Source organism: Carcharodon carcharias, chromosome 10 (genome assembly GCF_017639515.1).
Source record: "Carcharodon carcharias isolate sCarCar2 chromosome 10, sCarCar2.pri, whole genome shotgun sequence".
NCBI classification, from domain to species: domain Eukaryota; kingdom Metazoa; phylum Chordata; class Chondrichthyes; order Lamniformes; family Lamnidae; genus Carcharodon; species Carcharodon carcharias.
The window spans coordinates 149,674,710-149,698,501 of record NC_054476.1 but is presented as its reverse complement, the minus strand read 5'-3'; the positions used below and the strand labels follow the sequence as shown (position 1 = coordinate 149,698,501).

The 23,792-nt window shown below is 45.5% G+C and overlaps 1 protein-coding gene across 2 annotated transcripts in view; it reads left to right on the top strand.

Moving 5' to 3' along the window:
- dph1 (diphthamide biosynthesis 1) overlaps window positions 1-23,792 on the top strand; it is a 618,203-nt gene that overhangs the window by 507,574 nt on the left and 86,837 nt on the right. For both annotated transcript variants that reach the window (XM_041196491.1, XM_041196492.1), the window contains one exon: window positions 969-1,069. In XM_041196491.1, the coding sequence (XP_041052425.1) occupies window positions 969-1,069 (101 nt within the window). The remainder of the gene's footprint in view (window positions 1-968; window positions 1,070-23,792) is intronic.

The window sequence follows — 23,792 nt, the reverse complement described above, 5'->3', positions numbered from 1 at the left end:
ATCTGGAATACTGTGTGCAGTTTTGATCTCCACATTTTAGAAAGGATATATTTGCATTGGAGGCGGTACAGCGAAGGTTCACCAACTTGGTCCCTGGGATGAGGGGGTTGTCCAATGATGAGAAGCTGAGTAAATTGGGCTAATATTCTCTGGAGTTTAGAAGAATGAGGCGATCTCAATGCAACTGACAAAATTCTGAGAGGGCTTGATAGGGTGGACACAGAGATTGTTTCCACCGGTCAGGGGATCTAAAACGGGGGGCACAGTCTCGGGATAAAGGTCTGATCGTTTAGGACTGAGATGGGGAGAAATTTCTTCACAAAATGGGTTGTGAATGTTTGGAATTCTCTACCCCAGAGGGTTGTTGATACTCCATCATTGAATACGTTTAAGGCTGGGATAGGTTTTTGGTCTCTCGGGGAATTAAGGGATATGGAGAGTGGGGGTTTGGGGAGGGGTACGGAAATGGAATTGAAGCCTAGGATTAGCCAAGATCATAATGAATGGCAGAGCAGACTTGCCAGGCAGTGTGGTCTACTCCTGCTCCTGTTTCTTGTGTTCACATGTTCTTATATACTGCCATACCTTCAACAGAATAGTGTGGCTTTGACCCGTACAGAGCAGCAAGGTCCCCCTTGGTTTGGTCCCTGGACTGTGCCCTTTGTTAACTACAGCAGGCAATTGTTACACTCAGGCTCAACAAGAGGCCCTGTTCCTGAATCCGACGCTTCAGCCCACCACCAACTCATCTCCCTGGAAGTAGGCATGTGGATTTCAGGCATGTGAATGTGACTTGTCAGCATTACCAGCAGCAAGGTTTTGGTCAGACATCCTAATGTCTACTCTTTGGTTCGGCATTGGTTACACTGCTGTGAAGCCCCTTTGGGGCATTTTCCTACATAAATGCAACTTGTTGTTAAAGATGTTTTGTAATTGTTGTTGACCACTTTTCCCTTCCTGTCTGACAGCATTTGGAATCTCGGCTCCAGGCTCTCAAAGTGCCGTACGTCACTGTCCTGTTATCCGAGATCTTCCCAGACAAACTCCGGCTTTTCCAAGAAGTGGATGCGTAAGTACAGCTGCGGTTACCAATGGAACACTCACTTGGCAAGCTATGCGAGGGCAAGGGCTGCATCATTTTAAAATGCAGCAGTGCCCAGACTCTATGCCAAAAAATGACTTTTGAAACATAACTTACATTTCTAGAACTTTCTAACATCTCTCCTGTCAAAGATCGATTTTCAAGAGATTGAGAGCATATTGAGCAGGGGCCAAAAAAAATTTACAAACCCAAATTGTGGCCAATGACAGTGATTTTAAGAGCCTTCTAAAGCAAGGGAGAGAAAAAAAGGATGAATTTGATGGGCCAAATGCCCTCCTTCTGTGCCATAGGGTTGCGAACCCTCCAGGACTGGCCTGGAGTCTCCAGGAATTGAAGATCAATCTCCAGGACACTGCTGTGTGCAACTCTGGAGAAAAATCATCGGGACGTTAAAAAAGATTGGGTTTTTTTGCCATTTTCTTTGAACGTTTCTCTTACCAGATAGAAAAACATTGATAATGGGACAAAAAGGCTATTTGGCTGATAGTCAAACACCATCCAGTCGGGTAATGAGTCTTTTTGCTTTCCAGTTGACGTAGGAAGGCAGTACGTCACAAAGCTGGATGTGTTGGCCGGCTAATGTCAGGTGTACGGGGGCAAGTCATGTGATGAAACCTCCAGGAATATATTTGATCACAGTTGGCAACCTTGGTGCCATAAAGACTTGAAAACTATGACTCAGAATCACAGAATCTTTGCAGTGCAGAAGGAGGCCAATCAACACATCAAGTCTGCATTGGCTCTCTGAAAGAGCATTCTACCCAGTCTCACTCCCCTGCCTTATCCCCATAACCCTGCACATTGTTTCTTTTCGGGTAGCAATCTAATTCCCTTTTCAATACCTCGATTGAACCTGCCTCAACCACCCTCTCAGCAAGTTTGTTCCAGACTCTAAACGCCCTCTGGGTGAAAATTTTTTCCTCACATCACATTTATTCCTTTTGCCAATTATTTTGACTTATGGTTCTTCTGCCAGTTGTTTTAAATCCGTATCCTCCAATTACTGATCCTTCAGTCATTGGAAACAGTTTCCCCTCATTTATTCTATTAACTTCCTTTATAATTTTGAAAACCTCTACTAAATCTCCCCTTAACTTTTTCTGCTGCATGGAGAACAGTCCCACCTTCACCACTCTCTACACGTAACTAAAGTTGCTGGTTCACTATCGTTCTGGCAAATGGACCACAGTTATCAGCAGGAGGGACACGGGGCTGTTAAACAATGTTGCAGTTCTCCAGATCAGACGCTGTTCATCATTATTAAAATCCCAGACGTATCCTCTGTCTCATCTTCCTGATGCTACTGTAAAGTCGCGGTATTGATTGCAGACTGTCTGAATGCCAATGATAACACTGCGATGAAAACACTAAATCTTCCTTCAAGCAGCAGAACCCATCAGGTTTTTGCTTTTTGTCCCCAGCCACACAAGAGTGAGCCAAGTTGCCTCCTCCTGTGCTGTAACCATTCTATGCCTCTAGAAATGGGGAGAAAGTCTCTCTGGCCAATAAGGATGCTAGGTAAACCTAAGGACCAATGTATCCACTCTGGCCTACATTTAAGCTTTTGTCATTCACTGCTGCACAACTGGCAAGCAGTGTAGTCAGCTGACTGGCCTCAATTTGCTATAAGCAACTCATTTGAATATTGCCTGTGCAGATTTCGCCTTGCATGGAGAGCCACCCTAAATGGTAAAGAGGAGGAAAATCTGGCCAATTGGTTAAATTTAAAGGTGAGTGGCGGTGGCCTGTGGGGATAAATATTGTCGCGGCCCTCAACTTCATCCAGTAACCTGCAGACCAGAGAGACTTTCTCCCACATTTATAGAAACATAGAATGGTTACAGCACAGAAGAAGGCCGTTCAGCCCATCTTGTCTATGTTGGCTCTCTTCAAGAGTAACTCAGCCAGCCCCACTCCCCTGCCATTTCCTCGTAGCCTTGAAGGTTTTTTCTCATCAGGCAATTATCTAATCTCCTTTTGAAAGCCACAATTGACCCGGCCTTCACCACACTCTCAGGCAATGCATTACAGATCCTAATCGTTCAGTGCATAAAAACTGCTCTCCTCATGACGATTCTTTTTCCATTCACCTTAAATTAGTGTCCTCTAGTTCTCGACTTCAAGCTTCAAGTTGTGCCTGAAATATTTGCCAGTCTTTGCCACCGAAAACTAAGGGAGGGAGAGGACAGACTGGAGACGTTGGCTGAGGGATAAATATTGGCCAAGTCATCAGGGATAACTCCCCCGCTGTTTTTCAGAAAAGTACCAAGGGGTCTTTTACGCCCACCTGAGAGGGTAGAAAGGCCTCGGCTCAACATCTCCTCCAAAGTGCAGCACCTCCATCAGTGCAGCATTCCCTCTTTGCTGCACCGCGAGTGTTAAGCCCTTGAGTTGGAATCTGGACTGACAATCTTCTGACTCAAAAGCAAGAGTGTAACAACATAGTTAACTGTACGTATTGTGTGTAAGATTACAACACCAACAATGAGCACGCTGTTGGGCTTGGTGGTGTATACAGTGTAAGGCTCACAGTTACGGCCCAGTAGGTGGATGGTTAACTATGATATCATGCATTTGTAGTGCAATATTACAGAGCAGTCAATAACATTAAGTCAGAGGATTTCTGGTAAAGGGAAACCCTGTTGTATTTTTAAACATTTGCTCTCGCCCTTACATGCAGCTTGACATTAACTTGTTGACTCCCAGCCCATCAGAGCTCAGGTTCTGCTCCATCAAGAGAGATGGATCAGCAAAACGCTGTCAACTCAGGCTAATGGGCAAAGAAAGGAAATGGTCCCATTGTCAGAGCAATTCAGGGTCCATGTCACTGAAGCTGAAAATTTCCCTGGTGCCCTATCCTGGGTACTTCAGAATCCTGTGTCAGCCCTGGCTCAGTGGGTTGTACTCTCCCTTCTGCATCGGAAGGTTGAGGGTTCAAATCCCACTCCCAGGTGTAGAGGGATTTTCTTATGAGGAAAGGTTGAGTACTTTGGGCCTGTATTCATTGGAGTTTAGAAAAATGAGAGGCAACCTTATTGAAACATATAAGATTCTTAGGGGTCTTGACAGGGTAGATGCTGAGAGGTTGTCTTCCCTTGTGGGAGAGTCTAGGACCAGAGGGCATAATCTCAGAGTAAGGGGTCACCTGTTTAAGACAGAGATGAGGAGGAATTTCTTCTCTCAGAGGGTTGTGAATCTGCGGAATTCATTACCACGGAGGGCTATAGAGGCTGGTTCGTTATGTATATTCAAGGCTGAGATAGAGAGAGAGTAAAGGAATAAGGGTTATAGGGTAAAGGCAGGAAAGTGGAGTTGAGGATTATCAGATCAGCCATGATCTCATTGAATGACAGAGCAGACTTGATAGGCTGAATGACCTACTTCTGCTCCTACATTCTATGGCCTTATGGTCACTCCAGTGTTGAGCACAAAAATCTAGGCTAACATTCCAATGCATTACTGAGGAACACCTTGATTTTAAAATTCTCACCCTTGTCTTCAAATCCCTCCCTGGTCTTGCCCCTCCCTATCTCTGTAGCCTCCTCCAGCCCCACAACCCTTCGACTTTTCTGTACTCCTCCAATTTTGGCCTCTTGAGGGTCCCTGATTTTAATTGTTCCACCATTGGTTGCCATGTTTTCAATTGCCTAGGCCCCAAGCTCTGCAATTCTGTCCCTATACCTCGCTATGTCTCTACCTTGTTTTCCTCCTTTAAGACACTCCTTAAATCCTACATCTTTGACCAACCTTCTGTTCATCTGACCTAATATCTCCTTAACAAAAACAGAATTACCTGGAAAAACTCAGCAGGTCTGGCAGCATCGGCGGAGAAGAAAAGAGTTGACGTTTCGAGTCCTCATGACCCTTCGACAGAACTTGAGTTCGAGTCCAGGAAAGAGCTGAAATATAAGCTGGTTTAAGGTGTGTGTGTGGGGGGCGGAGAGATAGAGAGACAGAGAGGTGGAGGGGGTTGGTGTGGTTGTAGCGACAAACAAGCAGTGATAGAAGCAGATCATCAAAAGATGTCAACAACAATAGTACAATAGAACACATAGGTGTTAAAGTTAAAGTTGGTGATATTATCTAAACGAATGTGCTAATTAAGAATGGATGGTAGGGCACTCAAGGTATAGCTCTAGTGGGTTTTTTTTTTATATAATGGAAATAGGTGGGAAAAGGAAAATCTTTATAATTTATTGGGAAAAAAAAAGAAGGGGGAAACAGAAAGGGGGTGGGGATGGGGGAGGGGACTCACGACCTAAAGTTGTTGAATTCAATATTCAGTCCGGAAGGCTGTAAAGTCCCTAGTCGGAAGATGAGGTGTTGTTCCTCCAGTTTGCGTTGGGCTTCACTGGAACAATGCAGCAAGCCAAGGACAGACATGTGGGCAAGAGAGCAGGGTGGAGTGTTAAAATGGCAAGCGACAGGGAGGTTTGGGTCATTCTTGCGGACAGACCGCAGGTGTTCTGCAAAGCGGTCGCCCAGTTTACGTTTGGTCTCTCCAATGTAGAGGAGACCACATTGGGAGCAACGAATGCAGTAGACTAAGTTGGGGGAAATGCAAGTGAAATGCTGCTTCACTTGAAAGGAGTGTTTGGGTCCTTGGACGGTGAGGAGAGAGGAAGTGAAGGGGCAGGTGTTGCATCTTTTGCGTGGGCAAGGGGTTGTGCCATAGGAGGGGGTTGAGGAGTAGGGGGTGATGGAGGAGTGGACCAGGGTGTCCCGGAGGGAGCGATCCCTACGGAATGCCGATAAGGGGGGTGAAGGGAAGATGTGTTTGGTAGTGGCATCATGCTGGAGTTGGCGGAAATGGCGGAGGATGATCCTTTGAATGCGGAGGCTGGTGGGGTGATAAGTGAGGACAAGGGGGACACTATCATGTTTCTGGGAGGGAGGAGAAGGAGTGAGGGCGGTGCGCGGGAGATGGGCCGGACACGGTTGAGGGCCCTGTCAATGACCGTGGGTGGAAAACCTCGGTTAAGGAAGAAGGAGGACATGTCAGAGGAACTGTTTTTGAATGTAGCATCATCGGAACAGATGCGACGGAGGCGAAGGAACTGAGAGAATGGGATGGAGTCCTTACAGGAAGTGGAGTGTGAGGAGCTGTAGTCGAGATAGCTGTGGGTGTCGGTGGGTTTGTAATGGATATTGGTGGACAGTCTATCACCAGAGATTGAGACAGAGAGGTCAAGGAAGGGAAGGGAAGTGTCAGAGATGGACCACGTGAAAATGATGGAGGGGTGGAGATTGGAAGCAAAATTAATAAATTTTTCCAAGTCCTGACGAGAGCATGAAGCAGCACCGAAATAATCATCGATGTACCGGAGAAAGAGTTGTGGAAGGGGGCCGGAGTAGGACTGCAACAAGGAATGTTCCACATACCCCATAAAGAGACAGGCATAGCTGGGGCCCATGCGGGTACCCATAGCCACACCTTTTATTTGGAGGAAGTGAGAGGAGTTGAAGGAGAAATTGTTCAGCGTGAGAACAAGTTCAGCCAGACGGAGGAGAGTAGTGGTGGATGGGGATTGTTCGGGCCTCTGTTCGAGGAAGAAGCTAAGGGCCCTCAGACCATCCTGGTGGGGGATGGAGGTGTAGAGGGATTGGACGTCCATGGTGAAGAGGAAGCGGTAGGGGCCAGGGAACTGGAAATTGTTGATGTGACGTAAGGTGTCAGAGGAATCACGGATGTAGGTGGGAAGGGACTGGACAAGGGGAGAGAGAAGGGAGTCAAGATAACGAGAAATGAGTTCTGTGGGGCAGGAGCAAGCTGAGACGATCGGTCTACCGGGGCAGTTCTGTTTGTGGATTTTGGGTAGGAGATAGAAGCGGGCCGTCCGAGGTTGGGCAACTATCAGGTTGGAAGCTGTGGGAGGGAGATCCCCAGAGGAGATGAGGTCAGTGACAGTCCTGGAAACAATGGCTTGATGTTCAGTGGTGGGGTCATGGTCCAGGGAGAGGTAGGAGGAAGTGTCTGTCTCCTTATGTGACTCAGTGTCATACTTTGTTTTATGATGTTCCTGTGGAGCACCTTGGGACGTTTCATTATGTTAAAGACACTATAAGTTGTTGTTGTTGCTTTTTGAACGAGAGATTAAATGGAGGCCTTGTGTTGTCTTTTAGGTGGGTATAAAAGATCCCATGGTGCTACTTCTAGGAAGAGTAGGGGAGTTCTCCCCACTTGTCCTGGCCAATATTTATCCCTAAGTCAATATCACTAAAAAAAACATTATCTGGTCGTTATCACATTTGTGGGAGCTTGCTGTGTGCACATTGATTGCCATATTTCCCACATTACTAAATGATTGCACTTTCAAAATTATAGTGCAATTAAAATTCAGGTCGTAGAAGGTGCTATCTAAATGCAAGTCTTTTTCTTTGAGTTATACACGGCACGAAACTATGATGAGTCAGTGGATCTCGTAGGAGTGGAGGGATGGGTGGGAGCTTATGATGTTGTTAAGATTCTAAAGCAACTAGATAATATTGATCATGATGGGTTATTTCATCTAGTCCTGAAGAGCAGGACCAGAGGACGTGACCTGCACTCAAAGGGGGTAAATTCAAAACTAACCTGCAGAAGTAGTATACCAGTGAGCAAGTTGTCATTCTATGAAACAGGCTGTGTAGGGGGACAGTGAAAGGAGCTGGTATTGAGTTGACTCATTCAAATGTAAATTCGATAAATTACTTTCAGAGAAGAACATTTTGCAATACCTTCAGTGCATAATCTTAAATAGGACCTGTGGTGAGTGGAATGAGCTTGGGTGGAACAGGTGAGTTTGAGCCGATGGTTCCCAAAGCTCCCCACCACTGGAGACTGTCCCTCCCCACATGTCCTGTAGATTAATTGGTAGAGACTGATTTCTGTGATAATACTTCAAAAACAGAGGAGACTGCAACAACTACAGAACCACCTCACTCCTTAGCTTCTCAGGCAAGGCCTTTGCTTTAAAGATTCCCATCTACTTGCAGATGGAATGTACCTGGAAACACAGTGTGGTTTCTGTGCCGGAAGATCTGCCTTTGACATGATCTTCTCCAGCACCGGCTACGAACGAAGTGTAGGGAACAGGATATACCTCTTTACCTTACTTTCGTAGACCTCACTAAGACATTCAACACCATCAGCAGGGCGGGACTCAGGCAATGTTTTGGGGGAAACTGGCTGTCCACCAAAACTCCTGAGTCTCAACCGCTTCTTCCATGACAACGTGCAGTGCACTGTATAGTTTAGTGGCCCCACTTCCCACAGTTTCCGAGTGAAGAATGGAGTGGGGCAGGGCTGTCTCCTAGCCCCCACCCTGTTTGGCATCTTCTTCTCCATGCTCCTGACCTTTGTCTTCCCTACAGATAAGGAAGGAGTCTACTTGCACACTAGGTCATGCGGCAAGTTCTACAATCCATCAAGATTGAAAGTGAAGACAAAAAGACATGGCGTCCTGATCAGAGAATTCCTCGATGTTGCACTAGTCACCCACATGGAAATCAGCTACAAAGACTCTTGGACCGTCTCTCCTGTGGCTGTAACTTGTTCTCCCTTACTGGAAGCACCAAGAGAAGGTGGCCATGGGCCAAGATGTTGCATCTCCGCCCCTGATCACACTAAATGACATCCTGCTGGAAGTGGACAGCAGATTCTGCTACGTCAGATGCACGGTGACTAACAATCTGTCCCTCGATGCAGAACTTGATACACATAAGGAAAGCAGCTACCATCATTGACCAACTCTCAAAATGCATATGGAATAACATCAAGCTGACCCTTAGGACCAGGCTGGTGGTTTATAAGGCCTTTGCTCTCAGCACCTTGCTGTATGGCTGGGAAACATGGACGACACAGGTGTCAGCTCAACAATTTCCACCTTCGCTGTCTGCAGTGCACTAGGGACAAAGTCACAAATGCGGCAACCCTCTCAAAGGCAGAGCTCCCATGTTTGCCAGCACTCAAGAAACAGAGGCGGCTTCATTGGCCCAGTCAGCAGGATGAAAGACAGTCACGTACCCAAGGACTTTCTGTATGGTGAGATAGCCAGCTACAAAAGAACTGTAGGGAGCAGGATAGACCTCAACCAGTGGGACACACAAAGCTCCGTTTCAAGGATGCTCGCAAAGGGGGACATGAAGGTCCTAGACCTTCTGAATTCATTATCACACCTGGAGTCACTAGCTGATGACAGAGGAATATGGCAACACTTCCTGCGGGCTGGCGTGCATCACCATGGTGACCAATGAATACAGCGGCTTGGCAACAGGTACCAACGCCAAAAACAACAACCTGCCATGACACTCGGTAGCTTCATGTTTGGCATTTGTGTCAGAACCTGCCTCTCAAGGACTGGCCCCTTCAGCCATCAGCAAAGGTGCGCCAAATGCAGATCCCCTCTCCACCCATCTGAAGCGGATTGACTGTTCTGTGTCCATCACCTTTCGAAGATGGAAGGATTCCAATGGTGATGCTGTGATAAGTCAACAACTCCACTATTGTTGTGTCATGTGACTACCAGGATGGTAGAAGTTGAACTTGATAAACCTGGATCTTTTACAGTCCAATAATTCCTATGTTCCTGAAGCAGGAGAAACAATAAGAAAGCACTCACAATTTTACAATGCCTTCCCAACCTTTCAAAGTCCCAAAGCACTTTACAACCACTCAAGTACTTCACTGCTGTAATGTAGGAAATGCAGCAGCCAATATTGCACAGCAAGCTTGCACAAACAATAGTGAGATAAATGGCCAGATAATTTGTGATTTGGATTAAAGGATAAATATTGGCCAGGGCATCTTGAAGAACTCCTGTACTCGTCTTTGAAATAGTACCATGGGATCTTTTACATCCACCTGAGAGGGCAAACGGGGCCTCAGTTTAACGTCTCATCCAAAAGACGGTACCTTCAGGAGTGCAGCATTCCCTCAGTACTGCACTGGGAGTGCCAGCCTAGATTATGTGTTCAAGTCTCTGGAGTAGACTTGAATTTGCAGTCTTCTAACTGGTGTTGCCAACTGTGATTAAACGTATTCCTGGAGGTTTCATCACATGACTTGCCCCCACACTCCAGCCATTCGTCAGCCAACACATCCATCCTTGTGATGTACTGCCATCCTACGCCAAATGGGAAGCAAAAAGACTCATTACCCAATTGGATGATGCTTGACTGTCGACCAAACAGCCTATCTTTTCCCCATTTTCAATATTTTTATAGCTGACAAAGAGAAAAGTTCAAAGAAAATGGCAAAATCAAAAAACAATCTTTTTTTTAGCCTCCTGATGATTTTTCTCCAGGGTTTCACACAGCAGTGTCCTGAAGGTTGATCTTCAATTCCTGGAGACTCCAGGCTAATCCTGGAGGGTTGGCAACTCTATTTCTGACTCAGATGTGAGAATGCAACCAACACAGTTTATTATATGCATTGTGATCTAAGATTATAGTACAGTCAGTAATAAATTATGATTCTAGTAAGAGGAGACTTTGTTATATTTTTAAACATCTACTTCTCTATATTACAAGCGGCTTGACATTAATTGTCAACTCACAGCTTAAGAGCTCAGATTTTGCATTATGTATGATGGGAGATCAACAGAATGCATTCAACACTGGCTAATACTTTCAGAAAGGGATTGATGCCAAATCAGGGGGAGTTTTGTGTGTGGCTCATATTCACCCAGCAACTGGCTGGAAATACATCAGTGCAGTAACTTCAGCGGGCTGGCTCTGTGGCCTGGAGGACGTTACTATGGGCACCTGATGCAATGTCCCTCCCTCCCTTCTCTTTTCCTTCCTCCCTTCGCTCCCCCACCCGCCTCCCCTCCACTCTCCCTTTCCTCTCTTTCCTCCTCCTTTTTTCCTCATCCTCTCCCCTCCTCTCTCACTACCTATCTGTCCCCTATCTCCCTGCAACATTCTCCAAGACTAGTGCAGTTCCTAAGTGCGCCTGTTGCAAAAGCTCAGCTCAATAGTTCCAGCGGAGTTTCCCTGGTAACTTAAGCACATTACATTTGCAAGGTGATTTATCCAACTCCTCCCTCTAGATTCTTGTACATTCTATTTACGTTTAAAAAAATCTTCATGCCCTGAAGTACCAACTCATATGGTTCCCATAACAATGGAGGATCACAGCTTCCCCGGTCTGTGGGACTCAGTACCACACAGGTCAGAATGCCTCTTGGGTGTTTGCAGCTAGCTGGAGTTTTATTTATGTATGAAGTGTGCAAGGAAACTGGAATGATCCATGTAGAAAATGTTAACTCTCAAGGGTGGAGGCCATTTGACCTATCTAGCTTCCTTCTATGGAGACCTACAATTCACCCTGCCCGTCATTGCAGCATCTAAAGGCTTCTTGAATGATTCCAGACCTTCTGCTTTCATTGATTTACCTGGCGAACAACCCAGGTATTATTCAAAACAAAAACAGAATTACCTGGAAAAACTCAGCAGGTCTGGCAGCATCGGCGGAGAAGAAAAGAGTTGACGTTTCGAGTCCTCATGACCCTTCGACAGAACTAGGTATTATTCAGTCTGTTCTTACTGACAATTTTCTTGAATGTAGCCTTTACCAGTTTAGGTCAGTGTCTCCATGTCCTATAACCTTGGTTTAACTTCAAATAATGCTCAGGATTGACCTGTTCAGGGTTATCTACTTACTGTCTTACACTCCTCTGTAAGGTCCCCTCTCACTCCCCTTCTTTCAAAGCTGATGGCTTGTCATCCTCAGGCCAAGGATTCTCGTGTCACATCCCTGCCTTCCTTTCCTCCCTGTTCCCCCTCCTCTTCTCCCTCCTGACCTTTCCACTTTCTCTTCTGTCTCCCCTCCTCTTCACTCTCTCCTACCTTTTCTCCCTCTCTTCTCCCCACCTCCTCCATTCTTTCCCCTTGCTCCATCCCTTCTCTTTTCCTTCCTCTCTTCGCTCCCCCACCTGCCTCCCCTCCACTCTCCCTTTCCTCTCCTTCCTCCCTCTTCTTTTTTCCTCACCCTCTCCCTCCTCTCTCACTACCTATCTGTCCCTACCTCCTCCCTCCCTCTCCATTGCTCAGTGGTGTCAGTTATTTCTTTGCCAAGTGCTTTTATGCAGCCTCCTCATCATACGATACAATATTACATTCAAATAAGTTAGGGAAGAGATAGCAAAAGCTCTATTACATATATATATAAAAATCCATTAGAAGAGGGATTAGTGCCAGAGAACTGGTGAACAACTAATGCGATTGCTATATTTAAAAAGGGAGCTAGAACAATAGAAATATAGACCAGTTAGCTTAAACACCTTTGGTAAGAAGGATAATGGAATCCTTACTTAAAGATTTAATAGAAAAGTATCCAGAAATGGAATATATAATAAGGAGTAGTCAGCACGGATTTCAAAAGGGAAAGTCCAGTTTGAATTGAATTCTCTGAAGAAGCAATTGAAAGGGTAGACAGAGGTATTGTAGTAGATGTATTGTACTTAGGCTTTCAAAAGGCCTTCGATAAGATACCAAATAGCAGAGTTGTGACTGAAGCCAGAACCTGTGAAGACAGGGGGCAAGTAGCAGAATAGATAGCAAGCAAAGCAGTAAACAGAGGGAAGGTTAAGGGTGACTGGCAAAAGGTGGGAAGTGGTGTCCACAAGGATTGGTGCTGTTGTTCATCATTTACATAGACGATTTAGACTTGGGAATGGGAAGTGCAATTTGCAGATGGCATCAGATTGTGGGGAGATGTGGTTAATATAAAGAACTGTGAGAAAATATAGAATTAATAATTAATTTGTAGAATGGCCATGTATTTAACTTCAAAAAAAAAGTCTTCATGCGGTGCGTTACAGATCACTCAGGGACTCCGAGTTACTGTGGCAACATGCACTTCTACATGCATGTTGCAGACTAGAGCTATGGATAGTGATGACAGAGGCTCCAACATTCTTTCCACCACATACCAACCAGGAATCTTTCCCACTCTTACCACTTGTCTTTGGCGTGTGTCGTAAGGATTTGCAGGTTGATACTCAACCTGTTTGGCCACGTTATAACCGCGCCTTCCTTGGCCATCAAGCCCTGGAGTGGGACTCGAACCCAGAGCTTCTGACTCAGAGGCGGGAACACTACCCACTGCACCACAAGACCTCCCATAGGTAAGTATGAGGCAGTGCATATTGGTAGATTTACCCAGAAGATAACAGCATTACCCCGATAGGAGTCCCAGCGATGCAGCCAGTGATAATTAATGAGAACAATTTGTTACGCACCACACACAGAACTTTACCATCTGCTCTCTGGAGACTGTACCAAATTATTAATTTAAAAATATAATTTATGCACCAACATTCATCTTCACAGGTTGCACTGACTAGGGTTGTAAGTTCCTGAATCAAAAATCACACTCCATAAGATTGCCAACTCTAGCTGGATGTATTCCCAGGGATTGCATCACATGGTTTCCCACCTCCAACCGCCCCACATGGTTGATCAGTCCTATTGTCCTATCTCCAATTTTTTTTAGAGCGATTGAAAAGAAAGTACCAACAAAAATGAAAGAAAAACACTTAGTTTTTGAAAGCCTCTGTGATTTTGCTCTTCCTTTTGCTCACAAAAGTGTCCCAGAGATTAGTCTTTAATTCCTGGAGTCTCCAGAGCAATCCTGGAGGGTTGGTAACAGGAGATGAACCATCCATGGAGCCATCCTGTGAGATGCTGGTTGTTGCCAGGGAACCATCCGATGTCTTAGCCAAGAGGTCATTTTCCAACTGTGAATCCAGACAGTGAGAAACAAAAACAAGAAAGCTTTACATTTCTATAGCACCTTTCGCACCCTCGGAACATCCCAAAGTACTTTACAGCCAATGAAATACTTTTTGAAGTATAGTCACTGGAGGACACAGCAAGCTCCCGCAAACAATAATGTAATAAACCTTTTCTTCAGTTCTCTGTCTGCCCGACCCATAGCGCTGCAAACTCCACCACAGATAGGGAAAACAGACAAATCCACCCCAGCCGGAACGGGAATCAAACCCTGCGCTGTTGGCACCAACCCGATACACACCAGCCAACTGAGCCAACCAGCCCTGCCAAGGAGTCCGGGCTGCTGTGGCAACATACACTTTTACATACATGTTATAGTCCAGAGCTATGGATAGTGATTGTAGAGGCTCCAATGTTCTTTCCATCACATGGCTGACCAGGAATCTCTTCCATTCTTACCACCTGCCATTGGTGGGTGTTGGAAGGATTTACAGGTTGATGCTCAACCTGTTTGGCCATGTTATGAATGCACCTTCCTTGGCCATCAAGTCCTGGAGTGGGACATGAACCCAGAGCTTCTGGCTCAGAGGCAGGAACACTATCCATTGCACCAAAAGACCTCCTTAATAATAATAAGGAGGAGATCATTTTGGTCAAGAGATAAATATTGGCCAGTGCACCACAAGAAATCCTCTGGTCATCTTCAAAACAAGGCCATAGGATCTTTTATGCCCATACAAATGGACAATTGATGCCTCGGTTTAATGTCTCATCTGAAAGACAACACCTCCAACAGTGCAGCCCTCCCTTAGTACGGCACTGGAGTGTCAGCCTAGATCTTCTGCACAAGACTCTGGAGTGGTATTTAAACCCACAACTTCCTGACTCAGGTGCTGCACTATTGGAGGGTGAGTACTGAGGGAGTTCTGCACTGTTGGAGGTTGAGTACTGGGAAAGTTTTGCACTGTCAGACGGTATGTACTGGGGGAGTTCTGCACTGTTGGAGGGTATGTACTGAGGGAACGCTGCACTGTTGGAGGGTGAGTACTGAAGGAGTACTGCACCATCAGACGATGTGTACCGAGAGAGTTCTGCACTGTCGGAGGGGCAGTACTGAGGGAATGCTGCACTATTAGAGGGTCAGTTCTGAGGGAGTGCTGCACTGTTGGAGGATCAGTACTGAGGGAGTTCTGCACTGTCAGAGGGGCAGTACTGAGGAAGTGTTGCACTGTTGGAGGCTGAGTACTGAGAAAGTTTTGCAGTGTCGGAGGGTATGTCCTGAGGGAGTTCTGCAATGTTGGAGGTGTGTACTGAGGGAGTGCTGCACTGTTGGAGAATCAATACTGAGGGAGTTCTGCACTGTCGAAGGGGCAGTACTGAGGGAGTGCTGCACTGTTGGAGATCAATACTGAGGGAGTTCTGCACTGTCGAAGGGGCAGTAGTGAGGGACTGCTGCATTGTTGGAGGTTGAGTACTGAGAAAGTTTTGCAGTGTCAGAGGGTAAGTACTGAGGGAGTTCTGCAACGTTGGAGGGTGTGTACTAAGGGAGCGCTGCATTGTCGGAGGGTGAGCAATGAGAGAGTGCTGCACTGTTGGAGGGATAGTAGTGATGGAGTCAGCCATTTTGAGGGAGAATGTTGCATCGGATCAAATGGTGGGACCCAGGGTTGCCATGGACAAGAAACTTTACAAAGTCCTCATGAATGAATGAAAACAAAAATCTGTGGAAAGGAGGGGAAACATGAGAGGCAGCTGCTGCTTCACATTTGACAGGACAACCCTGGAGTATTTCTTTGTGAATTTAAAAAATGTGAAGGGAGAGGCAAAGTTGGAAGATGAAGGGGGAAACGTGTTCCGAGAACAGAACATGCACAAACACCAAGATGTTTTTGAATTTGTCTTGAATGAAGAAAATGCTGGCTGCATTACAGATTCTTGGACTGGACTTGAATTAATAAGATTTCTTTGGCCTCGAAGTGAGAGAGTGTCTGATGTTCCTGCTCTGTAGAACGGCTCCCGTGTCTCACCATGCTGTCCAGCTGTAATTTACCCCTCTCCCACCTCCCACCCTACCCCCATCCTCTGCCTCCACGTCGGGAATAAAATTGAGTGTGATGAGATGAAGAGACTGAGCCTGGGCTGCAGCAACTGTGCTCTCTGTACCTGAGATGATTGATTCCTATTGATTCCATTTTCTCAAGCGGAGTGAACTATCTTCAATTGACTCCCCTTCTTCAGTGGCTGTAAGCTGATGCTGAGATAGTCCGTGCCTGTATAGCCGGCCTGTTGTGGTGCTACTCCCTCGTTAGATGGCTATCTTTAGCCCTGTGTCAGATCTGTTGAAAAATGAAGTCAGTCGGTGGGGTGGGGGTGTGGGGGGGAGATACCAGGTGTTGACAGGTGTGAGGTACATGCAATGCTGCGGGAGCTGCAGTAGTGGGAAGCTTGAAGGGCCCTTGTGATTCAAAATAAAATTTGTATTTATTGTGACTCTGAACACTTCACCTGATGAATTTCTTTTAAAACTCAGTGATTGTTGCTGAGGCCAATGATGCACCAGCCATTTTGTACTGAAAGATCACAAACATGAATGACAGGCTAAACTATTGCTATCAGTCAGGCTCACAGTGTGGCTCACTTATGCTTGCTAAAAGCTACATATATTCATACACAGGGTCCTGTCCTCTGCAGGCAAAAGGAACATGCCCAGGAATTGCACTTTTTTTGAATAAAACGAAAGCTTCAGGGGCAATAGTTCTGTGATGCATTCTTCATGGCAATTCTTCAACCAACCAGAGTTGACTTGCCAATCAATCAGCACTCTCTTCTCATGCAGTATAAATTATTGCTGCCTTTGAAATTTGACATTCTTGCAGCTGTCCTGATAAGTGCAAGACAAAAAGCTTTGACAACATGTCTCTTTTTTCAGCAATACAAAAGTTCTGTACTGCCAAACAACTATGTTTGGCAATCTTGGTTGAGGGGGTAATGTTAACCAGGATATCAACAAATTGCATTTATATAGCAACTTTAATGCAGTGACACCAGCCACATCGCAGGAGTACAGTCAGACAAACATTTGACATTGTGCTTCATAAGGAGATAATGAGACAGATGGAAATGTAGGTTTTAAAGAGTGTCTTTGTTCTATTCCAGAAAGCCAGGTGATGGAGAATACAACTGGAGCCAACTTTGCACACTTTTATAGACATTTATTTATAGCAATGCTATGGCTCAGTGAGTAGCACTCTCACCTCTGAATGGTAAGGTTCTGGGTCACAAAGATCAAGGTTGATACTCCTGTGCAGCACAGAAAGAACCCCCCCTTGAGTCAGAAGATTGTGGTTCAGGTTCTTCTATCCCCCGCTCCAAGGACCAAATTTAGGCTTCCACTTGAATGCAGAGCAGAGGGAGTGCTGCAACGTCTTAATGGGAGTTGTACAGAGGGAGTGCTGCATTGTCTCAATTAGACCAATACAGAGGGAGTGCTGCATTGTCTCAGTGGGAGTTGTACAGAACGAGTGCTGCATTGTCTCAATGAGAGCAGTAGAGAGGGAGTACTGCATTGTCTCAATGAGAGCAATACAGAGGGAGTACTGCATTGTCTCAGTTAGACCAATACAGAGGGAGTGCTGCATTGTCTCAGTGGGAGTTGTACAGAGCGAGTGCTGCATTGTCTCAATGAGAGCAGTAGAGAGGGAGTGCTGCATTGTCTCAATGAGAGCAATACAGAGGGAGTACTGCATTAGCCCCTCAATCAGTGTCTGACATACAGCTCTGATAAGACCTGGAGGAAGAAATATAGGAACAAAGTAATGCAGGGGTTTGCAAGTTTAGCCAGTGATTTCCCCCCCACACCACCCCCCTCGCCGCCACATCCAACAGTATAACTACAATCAGAAAATCCATAAATACCAGCCCGCATCCTTCCCCTCAGTTGTGCTGAATCTGGGTACTGTGGCACTGCCCTGGCCTCCCTACTTTTTGCGTGCGCAATGGAGGGAGTGAAATGATGGAAACTGACCCGAGTGGCCTGTGGTTTCAGATCAGTCACGGCTACCCTCGAACTGTGTGTGTGTGATTGGGGGAGGTCAGGCAGGGGATGGGGTGCACAGGAGCCCAATGCTCCCAGAGCCATCTCCCAGCCAGCAGGTAAATTACAGCTCTGAGATTACCTAGATTAAACTGGCCAGAGGTTTGATTCAGGGGTTTTTATTCCTCCCTGCGAGAGAGATGATCCCAGTGATCACTCACACACACACACTGTGTATCAATATCCCCAGGCAGCCTCATTTTATCTGCTATTCGTATTGATTTTGAGTGACAGTGACTTATGTTCCGAAACCAGCTTTTCTGTGATGCTGACCAAGGAGGAGACGTCCTCCTCTCCGATCTCAGTACGTTTTAATCACTGTAATGTATGTTTGATTAACTGCAGTTAATGATTTTCACTGGGTAACAGTGGAGTTTGTGTGTAGTGCAGGGTTAAGTGAAACAGGTCTTGAGATTTGATTGATTGATGACAGCACATCCCGGGGAATTGGCTCCGTTCTTTTCTCTTCTCCTCCTACTGCAGGGATTAAACCTTCACGTCACCAAAAAATGGGCCCACCCTCACCACAACCACCACCATCACTTCCATTTTCTCCCCTACCCTGTTCTCGAGGCAGTACTGACGATATTTCTGAGGTGCAGTCCGACTGCCAACCCTCATCCAGGTCGCTGTCCATCAAAGCACGGTCTTTGACGGGGACTTTCAGCAGGCTCTTCGGCTGCATAAGGCATCGCGGCCCAGCCTGTTTACATCAACACACGGACACTCTTTTTATTGGTCCCTGGGATGAGAGGGTTCTCCTAATGATGTGAAGCTGAGTAAGTTGGGTCCATCTTCTCTGGAGTTTAGAAGAATGAGAGGTGATCTCATTGAAACATTCAAAGTTCCGAAGAGGCTTGACAAGGTAGAGACCCAGAGGCTGTTTCCGCTGCCTGGGGAATCCAGAACATGGGCACACAATCTCAGGATAAGGGTACGATCACTTAGGACTGAGACGAGGAGAAATTTCTTCACGCAAATGGTCCTGAATCTTTGGAATTCTCTACCCCAGAGGGTTGTGGATGCTCCATCATTGAACACATTTAAGGCTGGGATAGACAAATTTTTACTCTCTCAAGGAACTAAGGGATGTGGGGAGTGGGTAGGAAAATAGAGTTGAAGCCCAAGATCAGCCATGACTGTATTGAATGTCTTGATGGGCCATGTGGTTCTACTCCTGCTCCTTTTTCTTATGTTCTTATGAAAGCAATGTGGAGACAGAGCTACATATGAACATACAAGTTAGGAGCAAGAGTAGGCCGTTCGGCTCCTCGAGCCTGCTCCGCCATTCAGTAAGATCATGGCTGATCTGATTGTGGCCTCAACTCCATAGTGCTCACTCCGATAACTTTTGATTTCTTTGTTAGTCAAGAATCCATCTACTTCTGCCTTAAAAGTATTCAATGACTCTGCCTCCATCACTCTCCGAGGAAGAGAGTTCCAAAGACTCATGACCCTCTGACAAAAAATATTTCTCCTCATCTCCATCTTAAATGGGAGAAACGTTAATTTTAAGCTGTGTCCCCTAGTTCTAGTCTCTCCCACAAGGGGAAATATCCTTTCAGCATCCACCAGAACTGCATGTCCTTACATAGATTTCAATCCCAAGCCTATCAGCAAGCTGCTGGTGTAGCACAGCTTGTGGGGTAGCCAGATAATCTGGACAGCAGGTTCCGAATATCCACATTTACTTGTATATGTGTGGAATCCATAAGTTGCAGTTTAGTCGACACCACAATAATGGTGAGTTCTGATAGCCACACTGTCATTCTCAACGTAAAATCCAGGCCATAGGTTTGTCCCTGTCTGTTCTTCCACTCATATCCTTCATTTCATTCTCACTGTCTCTCTCACTCTCTCTCTCTATCTCTATTTCTCTCTCTCTCTATACTATTTTCCCTTTTCCTTCCCTTGCTGCTTACCAGTCACTAGCTGTGCTTTCCCCATACCCTTGCATAAATGGGGAAATAATACCTTTATTAAGAACATAAGAAATAGGAACAGGAGTAGATCTTTTAGCCTGCTCCATCATTCAGTAAGATCATGATGATCTTCCTGTGTTTCAATTTCCACATTCCCCATCTAACCCCAATAATCTTAGATTCTTGTTAGGCAAGAGAATCAATCTACCCCTGCCTTAAAAATATTCAATGACCCCGCCTCCACCACCCTCTGACGCAGAGAGTTACAAATTCACACAACCCTCAGAGAGAAAAGATTTCTCCTCATCTCTGTCCTAAAAGGGCGATCCCTAGGTTTAAAACAGTGCCCCCTAGTTCTGGACTCACCCACAAGAGGAAACATCTTTTCCACGTGCACCTTGTCAAGGTCGTTCAGGATCTTATATATTTCAATCAAATCACCCCTCACTCTTCTAAGCTCCAGTGGAAACAAGCCCAGTCTATCTAACCTTTCCTCATAAGACAACCCATTCATTCCAGATATCAATCTAGTAAACCTCCTTTGAACCGCCTCCAACACATTTACATCCTTCCTTAAATAAGGAGACCAAAACTGCACATAGTATTCGAGGTGCGATCTCACCAATGCCCTGTATAACTGAAGCATAGCATCCTTACTTTTATGTTCAATCCCTCTTGTAATAAAGGATAGCATTCCATTAGCCTTCTCAATTACTTGCTGTACCTGCATACTAACTTTTTGTGACTCGAACTAGAACACCTAGATCCCTTTGCACCTCAGAATTATGTAGCCATTCTGCATTTAAGTAATACTCTGCTTTTTTGTTCTTCCTGCCAAAATGAAGGACTTCACATTTTCCCACATTAAACTCCATTTGCCAGATCTTTGCCCACTCACTCAACTATCTATATCCATCTACAACCTCCTCATGTCCTCTTCACAACATACTTTCCTACCTATCTTTGTGTCTTCTGCAAATTTAGCTACCATGTCTTCACTCCCCTCATCTAAGTCATTGATGTAAATCCTAAAAAGTTGAGGCCTTAGTACATATCCCTGTGGGACTCCACTCATCACATCCTGCCAATCAGAAACAGACCCATTTATGCACACTCTCTGCTTTCTGCCAGCCAGCCAATCTTCTATCCATGCTAATATGTTACCCACTACACCATATACCTTTATTTTCTGTAATAATCTTTGATGTGGCACCTTCTCAGCTGCCTTCTGGGAATATTAAATATTAAAAAAGCAACTGATGAAAATGCCTTTAACAGGGGTAACCTGTGACGCTTTTTGCTTGGAGACAGTACAGTGCGGTGATTGTTTTTCACATAAGGGCCAACCACATTTTTAACAACTTTTCCCTGCTTCTTGCTGGCAGAGCTGAGTTAGATAAATGATAGTTATTGAACTTTTCTCTCCTCTTCCTTTTGAGTGCGATCTAGTGCGTAGTGTTTCCATTTAGTTAATTAAATTAATGCTGTGATTAAACAAATGGATGGATCACACTGTCGAACGAAGTTGAACAAGAACAATACAGACAGCTAAATCACCGTAACTATCTGCGGTAAATCAGAGAGATTGCAGAGGAAGAGATCTTTGCTGCCATACACAGATCGGAATGGGCAGGGGCTTGTTCTAATGAATGAATATGCTGAGGTGTTGAGGGGGAGCTGGGTAAACACATGAGGGAGAAAGGAATTGAAGGATGAGTCAAAATCGGAGGAGGGTCATGCGGAGCATACAATTAGCTGCACAGACTGGCCTGTTTCTGTGCTGTAAAATCCATTCACGTCTCAAAAAATGCGCTGTTTGTTATTTAGTTTCACCTTAAACGTGTCCTTTAAGCAATGATTTTTTGTTATGCTCCTGAGGTTTTAAAAGGCACTGTATAAATACAAGTCATCTTCTTTTTGAGGGACCAGAAACTGGGTAAGCACTTGGCAGGAGATGGGAAGGTAATAGTGGGGTATGGTAAATGTGAAGTTCTTGGGACAGAAACAGTTATACATTTAGCCAGAGACCAGGGCCAGGGAGAGAAATCTTGGGCACTGGTACTTCTCCTGTTTCTAGGCCCATTATTTCACCCACGCCCCCTCACTTAGCATTCCCCCTCACATCCTTCAGGTGCCCAAAATTGGGAACCATACTCACAATTAGGTCAAACTTCTAAACCCCCGACCTCTACCACCTAGAAGGACAAAGGCAGCAGATACACGGAACAACATCACCTGAAAGTTCCCTTCCAAGCCACTCACCATCCTGGCTTGGAAATATATCGCCGTTCCTTCACTGTCGCTGGGTTAAAATCCTGGAACTCCCTCCCCAGCAGCACTGTGGGTGTATCTACACCACATGTGGCGGTTCAAGACAGCAGCTCACCATCACCTTCTCAAGGGCAATTAGGGATGAGCAATAAATGCTGGCCCAGCCAGCGATGCCCAAATCCATGTAAGAATTTAAAAAAACTTTTATATGGGTTTAGCAAAACTTCTTGGTTTTTGTACTCTATGCCTCTATTTATAAAGCCTATCTAAAGTTTAGGTTTCAGTATGATACACTTTACAACTATGATTTTGTCAGACAATTACACACAACTTGGTTATTCATATTATGCAACAAGCTCCACTTCTTTGAACCTGGCCCTATGCAATATCCAGACAGCAGCATTTGAAAGACTTAAACCTCACAAGCACCGCAAACAACAATCCCATGTACAAGTGTGAATATCTTGAACTAACAGTGACACCGTCTATTTGTGCATGACTCCTGGGCCTGAATTTTACCCTCAGGGTGCGCCCGAGGTCGGCGCGGATGTAAAACCCACTTCCGGCCGAGATTGCGCTATGAGCACGACCTTACGCTAGCTGGCCAATTAACGACCAGCCAACGTGAAACGCGCCCAGGGAAAGGTTCAGCATTGCCTTGCGGGGGAGGGGGGTGGTGGGGAAGAGGGCCAGCACAGTCAAGCACCCGAAAGCATACCTCAGTTAAAAAAAAACTTCATTTTTATTTTAAATCCAAACGGATGAGGTTTGAGCAAAAATGTAAAGCCTGTCCGGCCAATCGGCCCATCAGCCAACCATAATGTTGGACGGGCCACGAGAAACCACTGACAATTGGGCTGCTAATGGGCTTAATTGCCTGCTTAATTGTCGGTGGGCACACCTCCGACCTTTGCGCATGTCCGCCGAGCGAAATGTCGCGCGAGTGGATGTCATCGGGACGCTCGCCCGACATCATCTCACACGATCTTACGCCTGTTCAGGTCGGGCACGCACATGACCTTGGGATGCTAAATTCTGGTTTCAGTTCGGTTTAAAAGTGGCAAAAAACCTTCCAGTAAATTAGCACCAACCTCTGCACCGGCAATAATGTGCTACTTCTATCTGCACAAGTGGGCTTTGTTAACAGAGTGCCCTTTGCATTGAGTGATAAATATTTTCTCATTTTAAATTGAAACTAACACCGCACTCACAAATGCCCAGCATGGAGCGTACAATAGGAGAGCAAAGCACAGCAGATGGAATCTGAAATACGACCAGAATATACTAGAAGTGCTCAACAGGCCAGGCAGCATCTGTGGAGAAAGAAATAGAGTCAACGTTTCATATCCATGATCTGCACTAGTTCTGACAAAGGATCATTAACCTCTTTCTCCCTGTACAGACACTGCCAGTCATGCTGAGCATTTCCAACACTTCCATTTCTATTGGTGCAAAAATAGCCCCTTTTGCCAGCCCTCCAAGAAGCAATCTTACTTCTTGCGAGCCTTCAGCAAGAAACCCAGCAGCAGCTGCCCGAGACCTGGTTTGGCGCAACATTAAACATGAATTTCCCAAAAAAAAAGTTAAGGTGTGCAGAAGACAAACTTGCTGAGCAAAAAATTAAACCAGAGCAATAAATCGATAATTTTGTTTAAAAATGAGTAATTAATAAAAATGACCATTAAAA